The 20,202-nt window shown below is 40.9% G+C and overlaps 1 protein-coding gene across 1 annotated transcript in view; it reads right to left on the bottom strand.

Moving 5' to 3' along the window:
* LOC140906580 (tumor protein D52-like) overlaps nucleotides 1-20,202 on the bottom strand; it is a 191,626-nt gene that overhangs the window by 97,790 nt on the left and 73,634 nt on the right. The window contains exon 6 of the mRNA XM_073330753.1: nucleotides 4,471-4,652. Coding sequence (XP_073186854.1) covers nucleotides 4,471-4,652 — 182 coding nt within the window. The remainder of the gene's footprint in view (nucleotides 1-4,470; nucleotides 4,653-20,202) is intronic.

Here is a 20,202-nt window from a genome sequence, read left to right as displayed (position 1 = left end):
GCAGTGGCGGGCAAACTTTTTGGGCCGAGGGCCACATCTGGGTGGGGAAATTGTATGCAGGGCCAGGGCAGGGGTTTGGGGTGTGGGAGGCAGTGCGGGTTGTGGGAGGGGGTGCGGTGTACAGGAATGGGCTCAGGGCAAGGGATTGGGGTGGAGGAGGGGTGTGGGGTATGTGAGGGGGCTCAGGGAAGGGGGTTGGGGTACAGGAGGGGTGCGGAGTGCAGGACCAGGGTGGACTGCAGGAGGGAGCTCAGGGTAGGGGGTTGGGTGCAGGAGGCATGCGGGGTGTGGCAGGGGGCTCAGGGCAGGGGGTTGGGGTGCAGGAGGGGTGCGGACTGCGGGACGGAGCTCAGGGCAGAAGGTTGTGGTGCACGGTGGTACAGGGTGCAGCGGGGCTCAGGGCAGGGAGTTGGGGTGAGGGGTGCAGGGGGTTTCGGGCTCCAGCGGTTCAGTGCCGCTTACCTAAAGTGACTCTGGGGTGGCAGCACCGCTCCAGGAGGGAGGGGCACCGGGCTCCGTGCGCTGCCTTTGCCACGCCTCCAGGTACCTCCCCTGAAGCTCCCATTGGCTTTTCTCCCCCCCTTTAGATAAGCTATTACCAACAGGAGAGTGGGTTTGTGAAGGGGGAGGGGGGACCTGAATTTGTGCTGGAAATGGCCCAACTTGATCATCATACACATTGTAAGGAGAAAAGGAGTACTTGTGGCACCTTAGAGACTAACCAATTTATTTGAGCATGAGCTTTCGTGAGCTACAGCTCACTTCATCAGATGTTTACCGTGGATGTTTCCACGGTAAACATCTGATGAAGTGAGCTGTAGCTCACGAAAGCTCATGCTCAAATAAATTGGTTAGTCTCTAAGGTGCCACAAGTACTCCTTTTCTTTTTGCGAATACAGACTAACACGGCTGTTCCTCTGAAACCTGTCATTGTAAGGAGAGTGATCACTTTAGATAAGCTTTTACCAGCAGGAGAGTGGGGTGGGGGGGAGAGAAAACCTTTTGTAGTGGTAAACACCCATTTTTTCATGCTTTGTGTGTATAAAAAGATCTTCTATACTTTCCACAGTATGCATCCGATGAAGTGAGCTGTAGCTCACGAAAGCTTATGCTCAAATAAATTGGTTAGTCTCTAAGGTGCCACAAGTACTCCTTTTTTTTTTTTTTTTTTTTTTTTTTTTATAAAAGAGGATGATATTCTTACCCTGTCACTTTCTAGACTAGAACCACGTTAGCATCTTCTGCCAAACTAAAGATTTTTTTTTTTTTTTTTTTAGTAAAAAATGATTATTCATTTGCTTCCAAACTGTAAGTCAGTCTCCATCTCTGTCTCAGGTGAGGGACACAGGAATATCCAAAGCAGAGTCTCCACACATTATTTATACCAGGTTCTTATTAAACATGAGAAGGTAGTATTGTTCTGAGAATGCAACCTTAATTTTATAAAATCAGTGCACTGCTGTCTTTAGTCTGCAAGCAGACAGAAGTAATCAGACAAGCAGAGGCATGACCTTCCCACTTATTCCTCTTCATGAGGCATTAACTTCAAGACATAGTTATGACTACTTAAATATTAATGCATCTAGCCAAGATAGCAGTTTCCAGATTTGCTTTTGATCCAAAAGTCCCTTGCACGCACACACTGACCAATGTGCCAAGTTTCGGATAATTAGTTTAACTATGTGCTGTAGGAAGAAGACATCTCATAATATAACTGTTGACACTAAAAAAAAAAAAACTATCAGAAAGAGTACTAATACCACCCCATGTCAATTTCATCAAAATTAATCTACCCATTTATATGCGAATTTAAAAACCAACAGGGGCTAATCTTGCACTTGTTCTGGAGTATCTGTGGAGGGTTAAGTGATGGTTTGGTAGTAATTTAGTTGAGCTCTATACTTCCAACTCCTTAGCCCCACCCCAATCCACCCACCACAATACATGTTCAAATGTAAACCTTAAAAGAAAGATGGGGAAAAGGAACACTAGAGATGGGTCCATACAGGCACAAACACTATTGGACTTGGGGACAAATTCCTTTGAGATACATTTTTTCTCTTTCCTGTGCTATGTTCTGTCACCAAAATATGATGCAATGTCCTGTTAATACAAGACATTAAGACCTATTATGATTGCCATGATTACTGATCATTCTCGCTGTATGAGCTACATTAACCACAGACTTTAAAGTTTTCTATCTTTTATAAGTAAATTTATGATAGTAATGGATCAAATTTTAAACTATCATAATATTAAATCAAGATTCTAAATAAACTGTTAACATAAAATTCACTAGAACTATGTAGAAAGGTTGGATTTTCTTTTGCCTTTTCCCACCCTGAATTTTCTCTCTTTTCTGCATTTTAAATTTAGTTGCCTTGAATACATAATATAGGTTGATTCTATAGACCTGGTCCTGAGAGTGCTGAGTGTACTGAGCTCCCAGTGAAGTCAATAAGGCTGGAGGACTTTCTTTGAAGATGCTCACCATACGCAGAATTAATCCCCCTTTATTTTTACCCTACAAGTAGCCTGAACTGAGAAATTACCTTGTTTATTTCACATCTGTGTCAAAAAATGTACTACTACCATTCATGGCACGTGCTATCTACCTTATATTTGTCAATCATATCTGCTTTGAAAGTCACAGGCCTGTCAAACACATCTGTTGTCAGAGAGGCAACACTACAAAAATCACTATGCCGTTATTTTAGAAAATATTAGGGAGCAAAATCATGAATACGCAAATGCTGTTTGATTACAAAATTACATTAGAGTCTTATGCACAAACTTGTTATTTCAAATTAAAAACGTTTGGAAATCAAAATACTCCAGAGTTGGCTTTTATTGTCAAGATAGTTTAAGACAATTATTTTAGGTATGGTAGTGAGGGGTTTCATCCAACCCAATACAAATAATTTCAAACCTTTAAAAAAATTTTTTTAAGTTGGGGGTAGATTTAAATGTACCATACCATTGTGAACTCAAGCACCACAGCATTGTGCTAATGCACAAAAACTAAAGAGTGAAAGTGAACTGAATAATGAAAGTGAGTTTTTATTCTCACATGTGCTCAAGTTTTCACAAAAAATACATTTTCAGTAAATGTTTGGTTTCTCAACTTTGACACACTGATGCCTATTATAGTTTTTGACCAGACACCTACTGGACAGAAGAGTAAACCTACTAGCCAGATTCAGATATGAAAGACAAGAAGGGGGCTCCCATCAGCAAGGTCCAAGGGCAAGAACCTGGTGAGAAGCCCTGTTCCCCAGCAGCTGCAAATAGGGCAAGCAACAATATCTCTACTAGGGTGCTGTCCCTAGAGGCTTCCGAGGCTCTATCTTTTATGATCAGCCTCTGGCATAAGGTGTCTGATAAATCTGAAGCTCAACCCTCCTTTGGCTGCCGGAAGGGAAAAGGAATTTTGTCTCTTCTTGCCTCACCAGAGCCTCCAGTCTGCTTCGAGAGAGTGGGTCTGCACTACTCTGCTCCTCCCTAGTCCCTGTTTTTGGAGCCTCCTTCCTCATTTCAGTTCCTGTTCTCCTTTCTGCTCATAGGAATCATGCTGCTGCATGAGAAAGCTAACAGCTTAACCAAACGCCACAAGTTTCAGGATAGCAAAAGTGAAACTGAGCTGTTAATTTCACGCTGCTACCATTGCCACTGGGCAACCTGCAACTCAGCTGCAGAGGTATGGAGCTGTCTCTGAAAAGCGAGGAAGACAACAATGAACCCAGTTTATATTCAGTTCACATGTGTAATGCTATCTTCTTTGTACTCATAACAGCAGAAATATGTTTCTCCTCAAAAAAATAAAGCTTGTTTTCTACAGAAATAGATGGTTTTAATTAATTGTTTCTTTTGAAACCAACATCTACAAATACAGGAATCTGACATTTCATGCATATATTTTGCCCATCAGAGAAAGGCTTATACGAATATATTCGTGGTGCACTCAACTAGAAACAGGCAATGAATCTAAACTGTATCATATTTATCCATTTATGTCATCACAATTTATCTCAGTCCAATTGTTCATTATTCATTTGTGGTCAATGTGCATTTCAAGGTGCAAAGATAAAATTTTGACAATTTAAAAACCTGAACTAAAAGAAGACAGAAAACATTAACAAATAAATTACTTTGGATCTCCAGTTAATGTTCTGTTTACAAATCACACATTTAACAAAAGTAATTCCCCTCTGGGCTTTAAGAGTTTGTAATATTTGTGTGCCAATGATTGATAATGTAAGGGAATCTGCTCTTAATGCAGTGACTTCGGAGCAAAACCAAACCTTTTTGTGATTTGGATTAGCTCTCCACCTGCAATCCATAGTTCAGCAGTTTAAAATTAACAAATTATAAAGAAACCCTATCTGAGATCATTCCAAAGAGATTTATGACTGCCTAGGTATCCTGGTTTTCTTGCAAATTTTATTCCTTTACCACAATAGTATTACTTACTCTCCATCTACGTCTGGTCGTTTGCACACACAGTGAAACTTGCCACCAAAATCTATATAAAGATCATCTTCTACAATGTGGAAGATTTGACCAAGCACTATTTTGTCTTTGGCGGGCCCCATCTGAACTAAAGGAGAGCGTCTCAACATGGATGCGAAGGATTCCACATTTTTTGAAGGCACCTACAGATAAATATAAGGAAAAAAAATGTTAAACATATTTCCATACATAAAATGCAACTAATGTCTAAACGAGACACTAAATCTTATTTTTAATGTATAAACAAGAGCCATTCACTACAATACAATTCAAAATTTCATGTCCCTGGTACATTTTTTGTAAATTCTTGCCTTTTGAGAGGACTTCAGTTTATGGTATATTATTTCTCTGATCCAAAACATTTTACATATTAAAAAGGGCAATATTTTAACAGTTCAGCTATATAGAGATGATAAATAATACTTTGCACCTATGTAGTAAGGCATACCTTCAAAGTGTTCTATAGACATTAACTAATCAATAATTTAATAAAATAATGTAATAGTTCTTTAAAAGGTATATTTGCTAGTTGATATGATTTACTTGCATGTAGAACCTTATTAAAATTAGATTTTAATTTACTACTTCCTCATTGAAAATGCACTCAAATAAATTTGGCAAGACATTACTGACTGTAATTATTTTTTAATTTTTGACAATTTAGCTTTTTGGCTTTTGTATTTAAATAATAAAAGGAACAGTCCAAATTATGGATTAATGCTCACAGCTTTTTTATTTACACCCCTCATATAAACATGGAAAATATTTCATCAGAGTAATGATATGGAAGTACATACATGTACACACTTGATTTTTTTTAAATACCCATAGAGCAGTGGTTCTCAAACTTTTATACTGATGACTCATTTCACACAGCAAACCTCTGAGTACAACCCCCCTTAAAAATTAAAAAACTTTTTATATTTAACATTATTATAAATGCTGGAGGTGAAGCAGGCTTTGAGGGTGGAGGCCGACAGTTTGCAACCCCCCATGTAATAACGTTGCGACTCCCTGAGGGCTCACGACCCCCAGTTTGAGAACCCCTGCCACAGAGAATGCATAACAACATCTTTTTTTCTCTCTCATACACCAAAATCTCAAACAAAACACTTGAATTCAAGTGCCGACTGGCAAAATGCATAGAACACTATTTTTTCCCCTTGAAGACAATTGGGGACCACAAATCCTCCTCCTCAAGCAAAAGGAGACCTCCCCCTTTTCTTTTGGTTTCAGGGAGGCCTGCTCCCCTAGGTCCCCAATCTGTCTCTCTGGTGAGGTTTAAATTATGTCTGATACTACTGTATTTTCTTGAGAACACTCATCCATAGATTTTAATAAAAACATCTCTCCACATCCAATTAAAAACAATAACTGAAAAATACATCTCTGTGAAACTGAGGTACTTTAGCTGCCATCTGTGCTGGCTGATGCTAACTGAGCATAATGTGACTGACATGAAAGATCTGGAAACAAGACGAGAGTATTTAAGTGTACAGTTAAAAGCTAATAATTCAGCCATCAGTGACAATATATAATAACCAAGGAGTAAAACACTCAAAGGAAAATTCTAAGAGAATTTAGACCAAATAGTAAATACTCAGCTCTATACACAGGGTACTATGTACCTAAATATTCCAAGTAAAAGGCTTTAATCTTAGTATTAAGAAATGAAAGCCTTAAAATACCTAGATATACCATTGTCAGAAAGAAGCAGCATTTATGAGAACAATACTAACTACTAAGATACTAAGTTCGGTTAATTTTAAGATGGGTGCCTATAAAATATGATAACAGCAGCCTTTTTCTGGGAAGCAAGAGAATTTGTGGACGGACGCATGGTTTTTTGAGATAGTACATCCTAGAAACAGAAAGTGCATGAAAAAGAACATTTTTATTCGTAAGTTGCAAAGAGAACCCGTTCATCAATGCTTTTTAGCATTTAGCAATTATTACCTTAACAGAATAACTTCTTTATATAATTTCGGCTGCTGATTTTTCCAAGCCAAGGCATATGGGCTCCTAATCTCAATGGAACGAGTAATAATCAAATAGCCAAACCTTTAGAAATTTGGTTGATGTAGAGGAGCATTGCTTTTCAGTAATTTCCTGCTTTTTTAATACATAGCATCAAAAGTCTCAAGGCTACTAAATGCTATTAAAAATTATAGTTGCATCACTTTTTTCTATTTAGTGGGTCAACCCTGAAAGGAGCTCAGAATGGCTCAACCCATGTTATGCAGGGCTGGTGCAACCACTAGGCGAACTAGGCGGTCGCGTAGGGCGCCAAGTGGTTGGGGGTGGCCAAAAGCGCGCTCCGGGGAGGCAGTGGAGCGGAGGTGAGCTGCAGCAGAGGGGCGCGGGGAGGGATGCCTGCAGCAAGTAACGGGGGAGGGTGTGACACAAAGGGGAACCGCTCCCCGCCCCTGCTCACCTCTGCTCTGCCTCCTCCTCTCAGCACGCCACCCCGCTCTGCTTCTCTCCCTCCCAGGCTTGCGTGCCAAACAGCTGATTGGCACCGCAAGCCTGGGAGACGAGAGAAGAGGCGGCGGCGGCGTGCTCGGAGAGGAGGCGGAGCAGAGGTGGGCTGGGGTGGGGAGTTGCCGCACGGCTTCCCGGGCCGAGGGGAGTTGCTGCACGGCTCCCTGAGGGGAGAGGGGGCGGCGGGGAGCTGCCGCAGGGGGGGCCACCTCAGGGTGGAGGGGAGCTGCCACGGGGGGGGCGCCGCAGGGTGGGAGGGGGTGCAAGGTGGAAGTTTCGCCTAGGGCGCAAAACATTCTTGCACCGACCCTGATGTTATGTTAACTCCAATGGGATTAGGGGACACTCAGAACCTCACACAAGGAGCTCAGGACCTAGCAGGATAAGGCTCAATATCTAGAAAGCTTGGGTGAAACTCACTGCTGATATAAGCGGTGAGGGAATTATACCTACTTCCATCTGTAGTGAAGTTAGCCCATGTACCAGTCATTTTTAAATGGTAAAAAAGACATTCCAGGCTCTAACATTTTTATCACCTTTTATATCGTCTACACAATGTAGTCTAAAATACAGAGTACCACTGCTACAGACATCTATGATACTATTTACCCTTTGAAATGGGAAATCTAATCTCTTCATGCCAAGGAACTAATCAAACAACCTATTGACGCATCAGCAGTAATGTGTTTTAATTGTTACAAGAGACTGGACAACATGAGACACAAACTATTCAATCAGAAAACTAAAACATTTCAAACTACTTGAAACCATATCGTATTTAAGTCAAAGAATCAAAAGCATGCTTAATGGGAAGCAAAGATGTTTCTATCTCATAACTCTTAACAGATAGCTTCTGTGTTATTTATCAAATATGACACTATAAAAAACACACATACCCCAGCGTAAACTAAACAGATGCTGAAAAAGTTAGCAGCCACACAGCAGTAATCATGTAGCTAGAAGAGGGCCATCACATTCTATCTGTAAATTTGGCAACCTCATTCCTAAGAACATCATAACAAAAAGGGATAGTTTTGAATTCCGACTTATTGGAATGCAGAAACAGCTTGGGTTGTCCTGACATAGCAAAACCTCAGGAAATGAAAATTGAGCTAGAGATCTGATACCTGGCAAATCTGCTGATTCAGAAACTACCAGTGTAAACAGTAGCACCCCAGAACTCTGACTAAAATACTTTTAAGCAATTGTGTATACAAAACACCTATTACCTAGAGATAGAAGTAGCTGTTGATGCACCACCAGCATAAGTATTCTGTATAAAAACCTTCTGCTTTACAATCACAAATGCACACTTTTTTTTTTCAAATTTAGGCAATAATAATAATAAATAATAATAATATAAACTAAATTAAACTGGGTAAAATAAATTAATTTTACAAAAGCACTTGCTGTGCTTCAAGAACAAAACCCAGATACAATAGGAATGTTGATAGTAAGCATTAACAATTTGTATTTCTTCAGGTGATACGGCAATCTAGGTAATGCTTCATCCAATCCTCAGGCTTCCCTACATGCTGCTCAAGTGACACAAACAAACATCTACAACGAATCATCCTAAAAATCTTATATAACCGATTATTGCATTTGAATCCTCATATCTAAGTAGTAAAAATTGTCTAAGATTCTGCCTGTTGAAGTATTTTGCAGGAAAGCACAAAGATAATTTCTTGCACTTTTTAGCACCTTATAGACAATGCCAAAATCTACAACGGGTACTGACTGACCTCCCCATTACACTTTAAGAGCATTAGGTAAAATGTTCAATAGCGTCAAGTGACTTAAAAATCTAAGTCCTTATTTTCAAAAGTGACTTAGGAATTTAGAAGTCTATGGGAGGCTAAGAGAGGTATTTATGACTTTGAAGGAGTATCCACTCTTACTTTGGCATTTGCACTCAATACCAAGCTACTAGGCTCAGGTAACCTCAGTTGGAATGCAGACTGAGCCACAGAACAGGAGATACTATCTGCTTGGAAGATGGTTTGGCAGTCTCTGTGGCAACTCTACTAGGGCTTAGCCTGCTGACTTCTTAGCCAATTTGGGTAATCAGAATGGCCATCATTTCCTCCAGTTTAATATTTTGAATTACTCTCACCAGCAAAAACAAGAAAAAGGGATGTATAGAGGAATATTTGGTTATCATAGAATCTCAGTTTGGAAGGGACCAGGAGGTCACCTAGTCCAACCCCCTGCTCAAAGCAGGGCCAATCCCCAATTTTGCCCCAGATCCCTAAATCTGCTAGGCTGACGAAGAAGAGCCTTGTTTTCACATTTCAACTGGATATGAATAGGCCCACCTGGGGCATGGCCTTACTTCCTGGATAGGAATTGGAATACTTCTTGATACAGAAACCACTGAATTGTCCATATGCTGGTGTCTTAGCTGCTTTTGTGTTCACTGTCTCTTTTATGTGGATCCTCCTGATGGAGGCTCAGTGTCACTGCACCCATGGAGGATCTTTGATTTGTGTTCAGACTCAAGCTTCTTTGCTCCCTTGCCAGACAATGACATACCAACGTCATTGTGTTGTCTGATCCAGAACCTGTGCCTGCAAGTGATTCTGACGGCATGTCTACACAAGGATAAAACACCTCGGCTGGCCTGGATCAGCTGACTTGCACTCACGGGGCTTGGGCTCCAAGGCTGAAAAACTGCTGCATAGACATTTGGGCTTCGGCTGCAGCATGAGCTTTGGGACCCTGTGAGGGTGGAGTGTCCCTGAGCTCAGGCTCCAGTCCAAGCCTGAACATCTATACGGTGATTTTTAGCCCCATCCCAAGCCTAAGTCAGCGGATCCAGGCCAGCCGCAGCCATGCCACAGGGCTTTTATCCCTGTGTAGACATACCCTGGAAGTCCCAATGGCTACCCTTAGCACTCTCATCTCTAGTAATTTGATGGTCTGAAGCCTCAGTGATCTCAAGCATATTGCCTGTGTATTATGACATCCCCAATGAGCTCTCCACCCCGAAAGCATGACATCCATGATCAAGATTTTTGGGACTGTGAAGGAAAATTCATAATATTAATATCATATGGGTTTTCTGTTTTCACAAACTGAGGGAATGGGTTACTCTGGATAATATCTTAATTCTTCTAAGCATCTCTTGTAGGAAATAGCTTAGCTCCTGAAGCTCTCTTATGTGCAAACTTGCCCTTGGAATAGGCTCCGCGCACAAGACTGGAAGCCGCAGAAGCTGCAGGTAAAGATGGATGGACGAACTTGGTTCCTTGACACCACGGAGATCAACATCTGGGTCTCATCGAACCTTTGCTCTGCCAAGAAATCTCCCTCTTTTGAACCTATTGACTTCTAGGTGGACAATTCTCTCAGAAGGGATTATGGATCTTCTTGTGATTTATTACAAACCCATGTGCCTGAAGCAGGGAGACTCTCCTAAGTTGCTATGATGGTGATGAGGTTCTAACGGTTGGTGTACAGGAGCTCCAAGACTTTTCTGTGGGCTATCACCACCATCAATACGTTCATTTACAATCTCGTGGCAGAAACTGCAACTGTGTTAATTTTCTGTGCGACTTCCAGGATTTCTCATTAGATGTTGATTTGTGTGTCTTCAGCTTCTTCCAAACATGTAATTCCACTCTTAGATCACCTTCTGATGTATTTGTTATTTTCTCTTTGTGACTTCTAAGTCTCCTCTAATTATTTTCTTCCAGAATACACAGCAGAATTGAGAGTGCAAACCTCTGGACCTCAAGTTATTTACAGCTGCTCGCTTTCCTGTCAAACATTCAGACCTGTCTACGATATAAAGTATACTTAATCATGATGAAGATAAAATTTTAAAAATTTAAAAAAACATGACAAATAAAACTCAGATGTACAAAAAGGGTGTCAAACATCTAGGCCAGTGGTGGGCAACCTGCAGCCCGTGGGCAGCACACAGCCTGTCAGGGTAATCTGGCAGGCCGCCACACAGTTTGTTTACATTTTTACGGCTGCCTGCAACTCCCAGTGGCTGCGGTTCACTGTTCCTGGGCAATGGGAGTTGCAGGAAGCAGCACGGGACACAGAGTTGTGCTGGCTGCTGCTTCCCGCAGCTCCCATTGGCTGGGAATGGCGAACCACAGCCACTGGGAGCTGCGGGCGGCCGTGCAATGGAAACGAATTGTCTGGCATCCTGCCAGCAGATTACCCTGACGGGCTGCAGGTTGCCCAACAATGATCTAGGCAAATTAAGTGTAAATAACTGTTTTCTACACCCTAGACATTAAAAAGGGAAGACGCCAGAAGGGTTTAACACAAACCACAACATTTTGGATATGTTCAGTTTCCTAGGTACACTGTATAGGTCAGTATGAAAAACACTACGAATCTGGTCTCTCCCTAAAACTAAATATTCTGCAAGGCAATATATCTTGAACAAAGGATGGAAAAATCATAGTCCCAAACCTCAGTAAAAGATCCGCAGGTAATGGAGGAAGGCCATGCACATTTTCTGAAGTAAACCCCCCCCCGCCAACTTAACAGCAAGGTGGTCCCATCCCACCCAAATGAGCAACAGGTCTTGAAAAACCTACGAACATTTTATGTCTGCTTGCAAGGACAAGCAGTGTGCATGTTGGAATGTGTGGAATACAAATGAAACATGGATAAATGAGATGGCTGGTTAAATTCCTGCAGTTGTGGAATGAATTATGTTAACATAAAGCAGTATGCGAAGAATGCAACTATCATGTACATAAATATAGGATTGCCAGTGTAAAACACTGACAAGGGCAGACATCTCCTGCCTAGTTACAACAAATAAAAATAGGGAAAAAATGTGTTATTTGAAATAGGTCTTTTATAGTGAGAGTTACTGTATTGCCACAGCAATTAAGGACGCAATTGGAAAACAAGAAGGAGTAGGCAGTCTACTATAAAATAAAAAAATCCTCATCTGACCTGATGAAAATCATTACCATTAAGTCACTTTAACTGTATTTCTTTACAATAAATATTTCATTTCTATGTACTAGCCCACAAGAGCTTATGGTTCTGCAATATTGTACCTATAAAAGTTATATATTACTATTTAAATATGAGTGAAAATTCTAGCAATTTTAAATAAATGGTCATACAAATTACTACAAACCCAGGGAGTCACTATTTACACAACCCACTTAGTGGGTCTCTCTCTGGAGTTTTCTATTAAAAAATCACCAACACACATTTTCTTCTTCAGTTATACCATTTTTTTCTCCTCAACCACCACCCTTTAACCAAAATGTGCTCCAGGCATTACTTCTAGAAACAGCAACCCTTACAATTCTTAAAATGCCAATTCCCAAAGATAAGGCTTGTAACGTTGATAATAAACCGTTATAAGATTTTGGGGTTTCTGTACTCAAGTCCAAACTTTGCTCTCAGCTGTGCATATACTTCTCACCTTGAAGCCAATGGGAGCTGCATAGCTGAAGACAGCTCACGCACAATATAGTTTTGCAGCACCTGATGTCCAACAAAATGAAAGACTCAATGGGTATGTCTATACTGCAATTAGACTCCTCACAGCTGGCCCATGCCAGCTGACTCAGGCTCGCAGGACTGTTTAATTGCAGTATAGATGTTGGGCTCAGGCTGCAGCCCTAGCTCCACCTCGCAGGGTCCTAGAGCCTGAACTCCAGACCGAGCCCAGAAGTCTACACTTCAATAAAACAGCCCTGCAGTGCAAGCCCAAGTCAGCTAGTCTGGGCAACTGTGATTCTTCCTGTTGGGAGTCTGTGACCAGTGGTATTTCTGGTCAGACAGCCTTCTTAAAACAGAAGTATTGTTTATTTTAGAAGTAGGAACAAAGCTTTAGCTTGTACAGAAAAAGGATTTAAAATGAACTAAGGCCTGGTCTACACTACTCAGTTAGGTCGACATAAGTCAGCTTATGTCAACCTATGTATGTCAGAGTACACACTAAAGCCTCGTCCTGCTGACGTAAGTGCCCTACTACACCGACATAATAACTCCACCTCCACGAAAGACCTAGGGCTTAAGTCGGTGTAGTTAGGTCTGCTGCCTTACTTACTTGGGCTGTTGGCTATCTGGTCAATTTCAGGGCTCCATGCTGGAGCTGTGAAATTGACAAGAAAGCCAGGGGGCTATAGCCAGGCTGCCTGCTGCTCCCCACTCGGAACTGGGCTGCACCCGCCCAGCTCCCCATTCAGGAAGGCAAAAAACCCAGGTGGCTTCCCCTCACTCATGATGGGGAGGCAAGAAGCCCAGGTAGCTGGGCCACACTCCTGGTGGGAAGGCGAGAAGCCCCAGGAACAGCTAGGTTCCCGGTGGGAAGCTGCACAGAGCTGAGAGCCCTGGCTCTCAGCCTCCCCACGCTGCCCTTCTTCAATTGGTGGAAGCGCTCCTGGTGAGGACATGCACCACCAACAGGAGGGTAGTGTGAACATCAGGCACCACAGTAATTACTGTGGTGGATGTAAGGTGACCTAACAGTGTAGTGATTTAAGTCTGTAGTGCACACAGGCCCTAATAGTCTACACACGTCTACTTACCTAGAGGCTTACCATCCCCTGATGGTAATATAGGCAAGACCTAACTTCTTCAGACACTCCCATCAGTTCTTGGAGTCTCAATCTGCTTCCCCTGAACTACTACACATGGCCTTTAGAGAGTGCTTTTTTAAAACCTGTCAAAGTTCTACGGATCTCTTTTATGTGTTGGTCCAAACCAGTTCTGTAGGTTAGTTGGGGAGGAGGCAAAATCTTCAGAGCTAAGATTTCTGGCATTATTCCTTAACTCTCAATTATTAGTACAGAAAGGTATTATCTTGAGCAATTCTTCCCTGCCTGTTTTTCCAGATAGTTTGCCCTATTGATTTAAGTCAATATTAGCCATACAGAAAATACCCCACAAACCAGACCAACATACAGTATTCATAAATTATTACACAGCAGCTCCAAATTCCTCAGAGAAATATTGTTCAGAATTTCCTTTTGGATTAAACAAGCTATTATTTCTGCTGTGTCACAGGCTCATCTCACCTATTAGCTGATGTTATTAGAAGCAAAGAGAAGCTGATGAATAAACACTACGTATTTATATTTACAATATTAAATACTGTGGCCTATTTGCTGTACAGAATGTATTAATATTTTTGTAGTGTTGGACCATACAAGAAGTGCTGTACTATGATGTAACCCCAGGTTCCATTTTGACTTTCAGTTAAGGATAACACATATAGCTAGGGCCCTACCAAATTCACAGCCATGAAAAGACCAGATTTCACAGTCCGTGAAGTGTTTTTGTGGAATTTTACCCTACATTATACAGATTTTATGGGGGAGACCGAACTAGGGGTCCTGACCCAAAAAGGGATTTCAGGGGGTCACAAGGTTATTGTAGGGGAGATCATGGTATTGCCACCCTTACTTCTGTGCTGCCTTCAGAGTTGGGTGGCCAGAGACGGCAGCTGCTGGCCAGGTGCCCAGCTCCAAAGGCAGCCCCCCACCAGCAGCAGCACAGAAATAAGGGTGACAATACCATACCACACCATCCTTACTTCTGTGCTGATGCCTTCAGAATTGGGTGGCCGAGAGTGGCAGTTGCTGGTTGAGGGCCCAGCTCTGAAGGCAGCAGCACAGAAGTGAGGGTGGCAATACCGTACCAGGCCATCCTTCTGCACTGCTGCTGGCGGTGGCGCTGCCTTCAGACCTGGGCTCCCAGCCAGCAGCTGCCGCTCTCCAGCTGCCCGGCTCTGAAGGCAGTAGCGCCGCCAGCAGCAGTGCAGAAGTAAGGAAGGCGATACTGGGACCTCCCTAAAATAACTTTGCGACCCCTCCAAAATCCCATTTTGGGTCAGGACCCTGACAGTTACAACACCATGAAATTTCAGATTTAAATACCTGAAATCATGGACCTGAATTTGGTAGGGCATGTTTTCAGTGCAGCATGTCTTCTCCAAATCTCTATTCTATTGTCTATACCAAAGTCATTCATGTTACACTATTCAACAGTTACTCCTGAGGGAATTCTGTAGCAAAAAATTAAATATTCTGCGCACATGTTAAAATTCTGCAAATTTTGTTTGTCAAAATAATACAATATAATCACACCATTTTCAATTATTTGCTGACAAGTATTTGAAATAAATTACCAAAATAATTGAAAACGGTGTGATTATAGTTATTGTGTTTCTGTGTTATTTTATCAATTAAAATATGCAGAACTTCACCTAAAAATTTAAAATTCTTCAAAGAATTCCCTCAAGAGTACCAGGCTTCTGTGAGGTGCAATCTGGGTGCGGGCAGTTCAGTGGGTGTCTGGGTGCATGGACGCACAGGAGCTCGGTGCGGGGTTCTGAGTACAGGGGGAATAGGACTCTGCAGGGGAGTCCAGGTGAAGCTGGTTAGGGCCCAGTGGGGGATGGGGGAGTGGGGCTTGGTGGAATGGGGGGTCAGGGTGCATGTGGTTGGGGCTCAGTGGGGTGGGAATCCCTGATGAGTGGGGCTCAGTGGTGTGAGGGGCTCCTGATTCAGGGGCTAAGGCTCGGGGGGGGCAGTCTGAGTGCAGAAGGAGTAGGGGGGCTCCTGATGTGGAGGGAACTCAGTGGGGGTGTTCTGGGTGCGCGGAGGGGTCACTGTACAGGGAGCTGCTCCCCCTGTCCAGCCAAGCCCCATGCATCCGGGCCCCCCTCCAATCAAACCCTCCCGCTGAGCCTCACCCCCCACACCTGGAACCCCTCTCCCAAGCCTCTTCCCCACCACGCGGTGCAGAGCTTCCTGAAGCCAGGGGAAGTTTCTGGGGCTTGATCTGACCCAGCCCAGCTACTCCATCTCCATCCTCCTCCCCCAGCTGGGACTAATATCCCCGGGCGGCTGGGGCCCAGCTTGACAAAGCCCTGGCTGGGATGATTTAGTTGGAGTTGGTCCTGCTTTGAGCAGGGAGTTAGACTAGATAATCTCCTGAGGTCTCTTCCAACCCTAATCTTCTATGATTCTATGGGGGATCCCCAGATCTCCCTCCCCCGCAGCGATCTACCTCTCCCCACAACCACGGCAGCCCAAACAGATGCATCTGAGCTGCCAAGCTGCCAGTGAGGGGTGAGTGAGTACTGATGAAGCTTCTCTTTCCTTCCCCACAGAAACCATTTTCTGCAAGGAAGCAAAGGAAATCTGCGCACAATTTCCCCAGCAGTAAACAGTACTGATTTAGTTGTTAATCTCTTGATTTGAAAATATCACCAGACCAGAAGTATTAAGTCTTTCTTTCCTATTTTGCCAGATATGATACAGCAATTCAATATGGATGGCAAAACTGTTGCTACCCATCCTGGCTTGGCAGTCTAATGGTCTCAAAAGCAAAGCAATTGACCAGTATCCACTACATTTAGTGTTTTTCAAGACTTACCACTCATTGAATCCACTACATGTGACAAATTATATCTTAGACTGTAATCACAACACTGCTTATAAAATCAAAATGATGTGTATGGACAAAATATACACATCAATCTGGGCATGCAACAGAAATTTAAACAAGACCACTGATCATACAACCCTGCATGATACAGACCAAATCAAAAGTTTTAGCTAGCGTGTGAATAATTCAAGTAAATACAGGGTTAGTAAAATTCACCTATTAAGGCACATAAGTAAGATGTTCAATTATAATCCACTTTTACTTGTATAGTTACAACTAAATACTGTACACACACAGTGTTTACTTTTTTAAAGCACACAGTGTTTTGAAATTTTTTCCCATCATAGTATAGTTCTTTGTCCTCCCTCATTAGTGGCCTTTGGGTTTCTGGTATATTAAAAAACCCCACACAATTAAAGCTCATAGTATTTCCCAGCAGATTCAACATACAAGCCAACATGGGCAACCACAAAGACAAGATCGACCTCTTTGTTTTTTTTTAAAACAAGAGACTTTTTTACTTTATTCCATACAATAGGAGATAATGGCAGGGAGCACAAACATGGATCTCATTACCAGCAGGAATTAAAAACAACTACTGTATAAACTGAAACAGAAAGAAATTTTATTTAATAAAGTTGCTTTATAAAACAGGGTAACAGGAGAAGTCATAAAAGAAGGATGTTTTATCAAAAACAAAGAAAGTGAAAGCTGTGATTAACTCAGAGAAAACAGTTAAATGCTGACTTGGAAAGTCACAAGGGAGAGTTTTGAATGGGATTTGGGAGGCAGTTGGATGGAAAGTCAGAAGATATTCTCACACAACAAAATATTGTATTAAAAACTTTCTTCTTCTTAGGAAACGTATTGTCCTGGGTCATTTCTGTAAGCATGAGAGTCACCACAATCCTATTTTTGTCTATTATATTTTAAAGTTAACTGGTTATTGCCTGCAACCAAAGCACTGAAAATACTGGAAATATATGAATTAGTAATACATTTTAATCTTCTCTAGTAGTTTGAAAAACAATTCATACAACAGCTATTGCAATGAATACCGACAGCCTTTTCGACAGCATTATTCCTTCTTGCTTATTTCAACTTAATAATAATTTAGAAAAATAACCGACTATAAATAAGTCTTCAAAATGACCCCAGTGAACAAAGCAAATTTTGTGGAAGAATATCAAAATTCAGAGAAAAGATGAAAAAAAGATGAGTAAGAGTTAGAGTAAACATTACAAAACAGAAAACTGAAAGACCACAGTGAAAACTGGAGACTCTTACTCAGACACTCAATATCATAGAATATCAGGGTTGGAAGGGACTCAGGGGGTCATCTAGTCCACCCCCCTGCTCAAAGCAGGACCAATCCCAATTTTTGCCCGAGATCCCTAAATGGCCCCCTCAAGGATTGAACTCACAACCCTGGGTTTAGCAGGCCAATGCTTAAACTACGGAGCTATCCCTCCCCCCAAAAAATGCAGTGAAGGAATCTTGGAAATGGTTACCAAAAGAAAGAAAAAAGCAATAAATGATCCAGTCTGAATAGAATTATACCATGAGTAACAGTAACTGCTATGACTGAGATTGTTTAAGTATCTGCATTCATTTCATAACTTTCTGAAATTTACATATTTTGGATTTAAATTTTTCCATGTTTAATCCCAGCCTAAAAAATTGTTTTTTTCCAAATTTAAAAATAAAGCTGTTCTGAGTAAGAGGGTGAAAAATACATGTAAAATTTTTCCCATTATATAAAAAAATCTTCTTCCTACTTTATTAACTCTAGAACCAAAAATGATGGGGATAGAAAGTTGAAATTTGATATTTAAATATCTTTCAATGAGAAGGAGTGATCTGAGTGTTCTAGCACAATTTAGTTTTGATTTTACCAAGTTACAGCCTTTCAAAAACCACTTGTTGCACATGTGCAGTACTATTTTGCAAAGGTCTTGACTACTCACATTTGCAGAATAGGGGCCTAAGCATGTAACTAATTCACCTAAGGTGCCCATGCTGCACAGTATTCCAGGCTAGCTCATTTATATTGAAGAGACAAAAACTTTAGAGAAAGGTTGCTGCACACTTTATAAGACTTGTGTAAAGAAGGCTTGCTCTGATGTGCCTTTGAAGCGTGCAGTTGCTAAAAGTTTGCATGAGAGGGTCTCTCTGCCCCTCCCACCCACTGCATTCCTCTATGCATCTAGCAACTCCTTCTGCAAGTCTCCTGCATATGTGGGACAGGGCATTCTGAGGGTGTCTGGATAGACAGTTCCAAATAATTGATTTACAAGTGCTCCTGCCAAACCTGTTTAAAGCTTGCTGAACTACAAAGTCATGGAAAGTGAAGTTCTTTCTTATGTTTTTATTTTTTCCAACTTTATTCTTAAAGCAAATAAAACAAAACCCATAAAATCTAAGACACAAAGCTACATAAAGAGAATGTTAAAGCTGCATTCAGAAATCAGAAAATGCCAAAAGTTAAGTTACATTAGACACCTTAACTCTGCTCTCTTCCACACGTCATGATGGAGATTTTAAATCAAGACTGGCTGTCTTTCTAAAAGATGTATTTTAGTTCAACCACAAGTCATTGGTTTGATACTGGAATCTCTGGGTAAAATTCTACAGCATGTATCATGCAGGAGGTCAAACTAGATTATTACAATGGCACCGTTCAATATTAAAATCTATTATGTAGTCTTTAATTACATGATCACACACTATTTCTCAAACAATCCAGTACATTTCTATACCATTTTTCTAACACCTTACATTCATATTTGAATAACAGTGAAAATCTGCTGGCATATATTGGACATCTAAATTATTTTCTTCACAGTTAATTGCTTAATCCCCTGAATTGCAACTATGGAAGGATGTGCCACTGGTTGAAAAAGAAAGGGATTAGCATGTGACTGCTGACAAAAATATTAAAAATTATACATGTAGGGAAAATAATTTACCAGAGATTTTTATTCCAACACAAAAAACTTTGTTCAAATGTGCATGTTGGTTGCTTTCTATCAAACTATTAAAAGAATCAGAAAATATGAAGTTAAAGATTAAACTTCAACTACAAGTTTAGAATAGGACATGACAACTTAGTTTTTATCATTTAATTAGTGGACAAATATATGAAGCATTCCAACTGTTTAGTATTATACTGTACATGTTATTTTCCTTTTTCCTTATTAATTATGATGTTCTTCAAGAAGTACCATGTAGGCAGCTTTTAAATGACAGCCATCTTATTTTTATGTTTGGCATAGTATACAATACCTTTTCCTGAATTACCCTCTTTTTAAATCAAAACTTCTTTGCTGTATAATTTTTTTTTCTATGGCTCTGATAATATATTTTATGTTGTGACTTTTGCCTTTTTTGAGTCAGAGGCATTTTCATAGACATGTCTAGATATATAAAAAACAGCCCTTCAATACTGTGGAAAACAGAAATTATGTTATGGTGTCATAATGTTAATAAATATATGTAGGTGGTAAAATAATGTAATACAACAATACTGATGTTGTATCATATGCCCTTGTTAATTATATTGCACCAATATTGTTCACAGAATGTCAGAAGGCCTGTGTAGCACAGGAGGTCAGACTAGATGATCACAGTGGTCTCTTGTAGCCTTAGAATTATGCATCTAGAACATATAAAGATCAGCATTAATTTAATATATATCTCTGTGTTTTGGGAGAAAATTTTAATGTCATGAAGCAGAAAAATATAGTAATGCTAAACATATATTTATTATTTACCCACACATATTCAATAGAGAAAATGTATTTATTTATTTTTGTACTAAGA

Source organism: Lepidochelys kempii, chromosome 2 (genome assembly GCF_965140265.1).
Source record: "Lepidochelys kempii isolate rLepKem1 chromosome 2, rLepKem1.hap2, whole genome shotgun sequence".
NCBI lineage: Eukaryota > Metazoa > Chordata > Testudines > Cheloniidae > Lepidochelys > Lepidochelys kempii.
The sequence above is the reverse complement of the archived record's forward strand: the minus strand, read 5'-3'. Positions and strand labels throughout refer to the sequence as shown.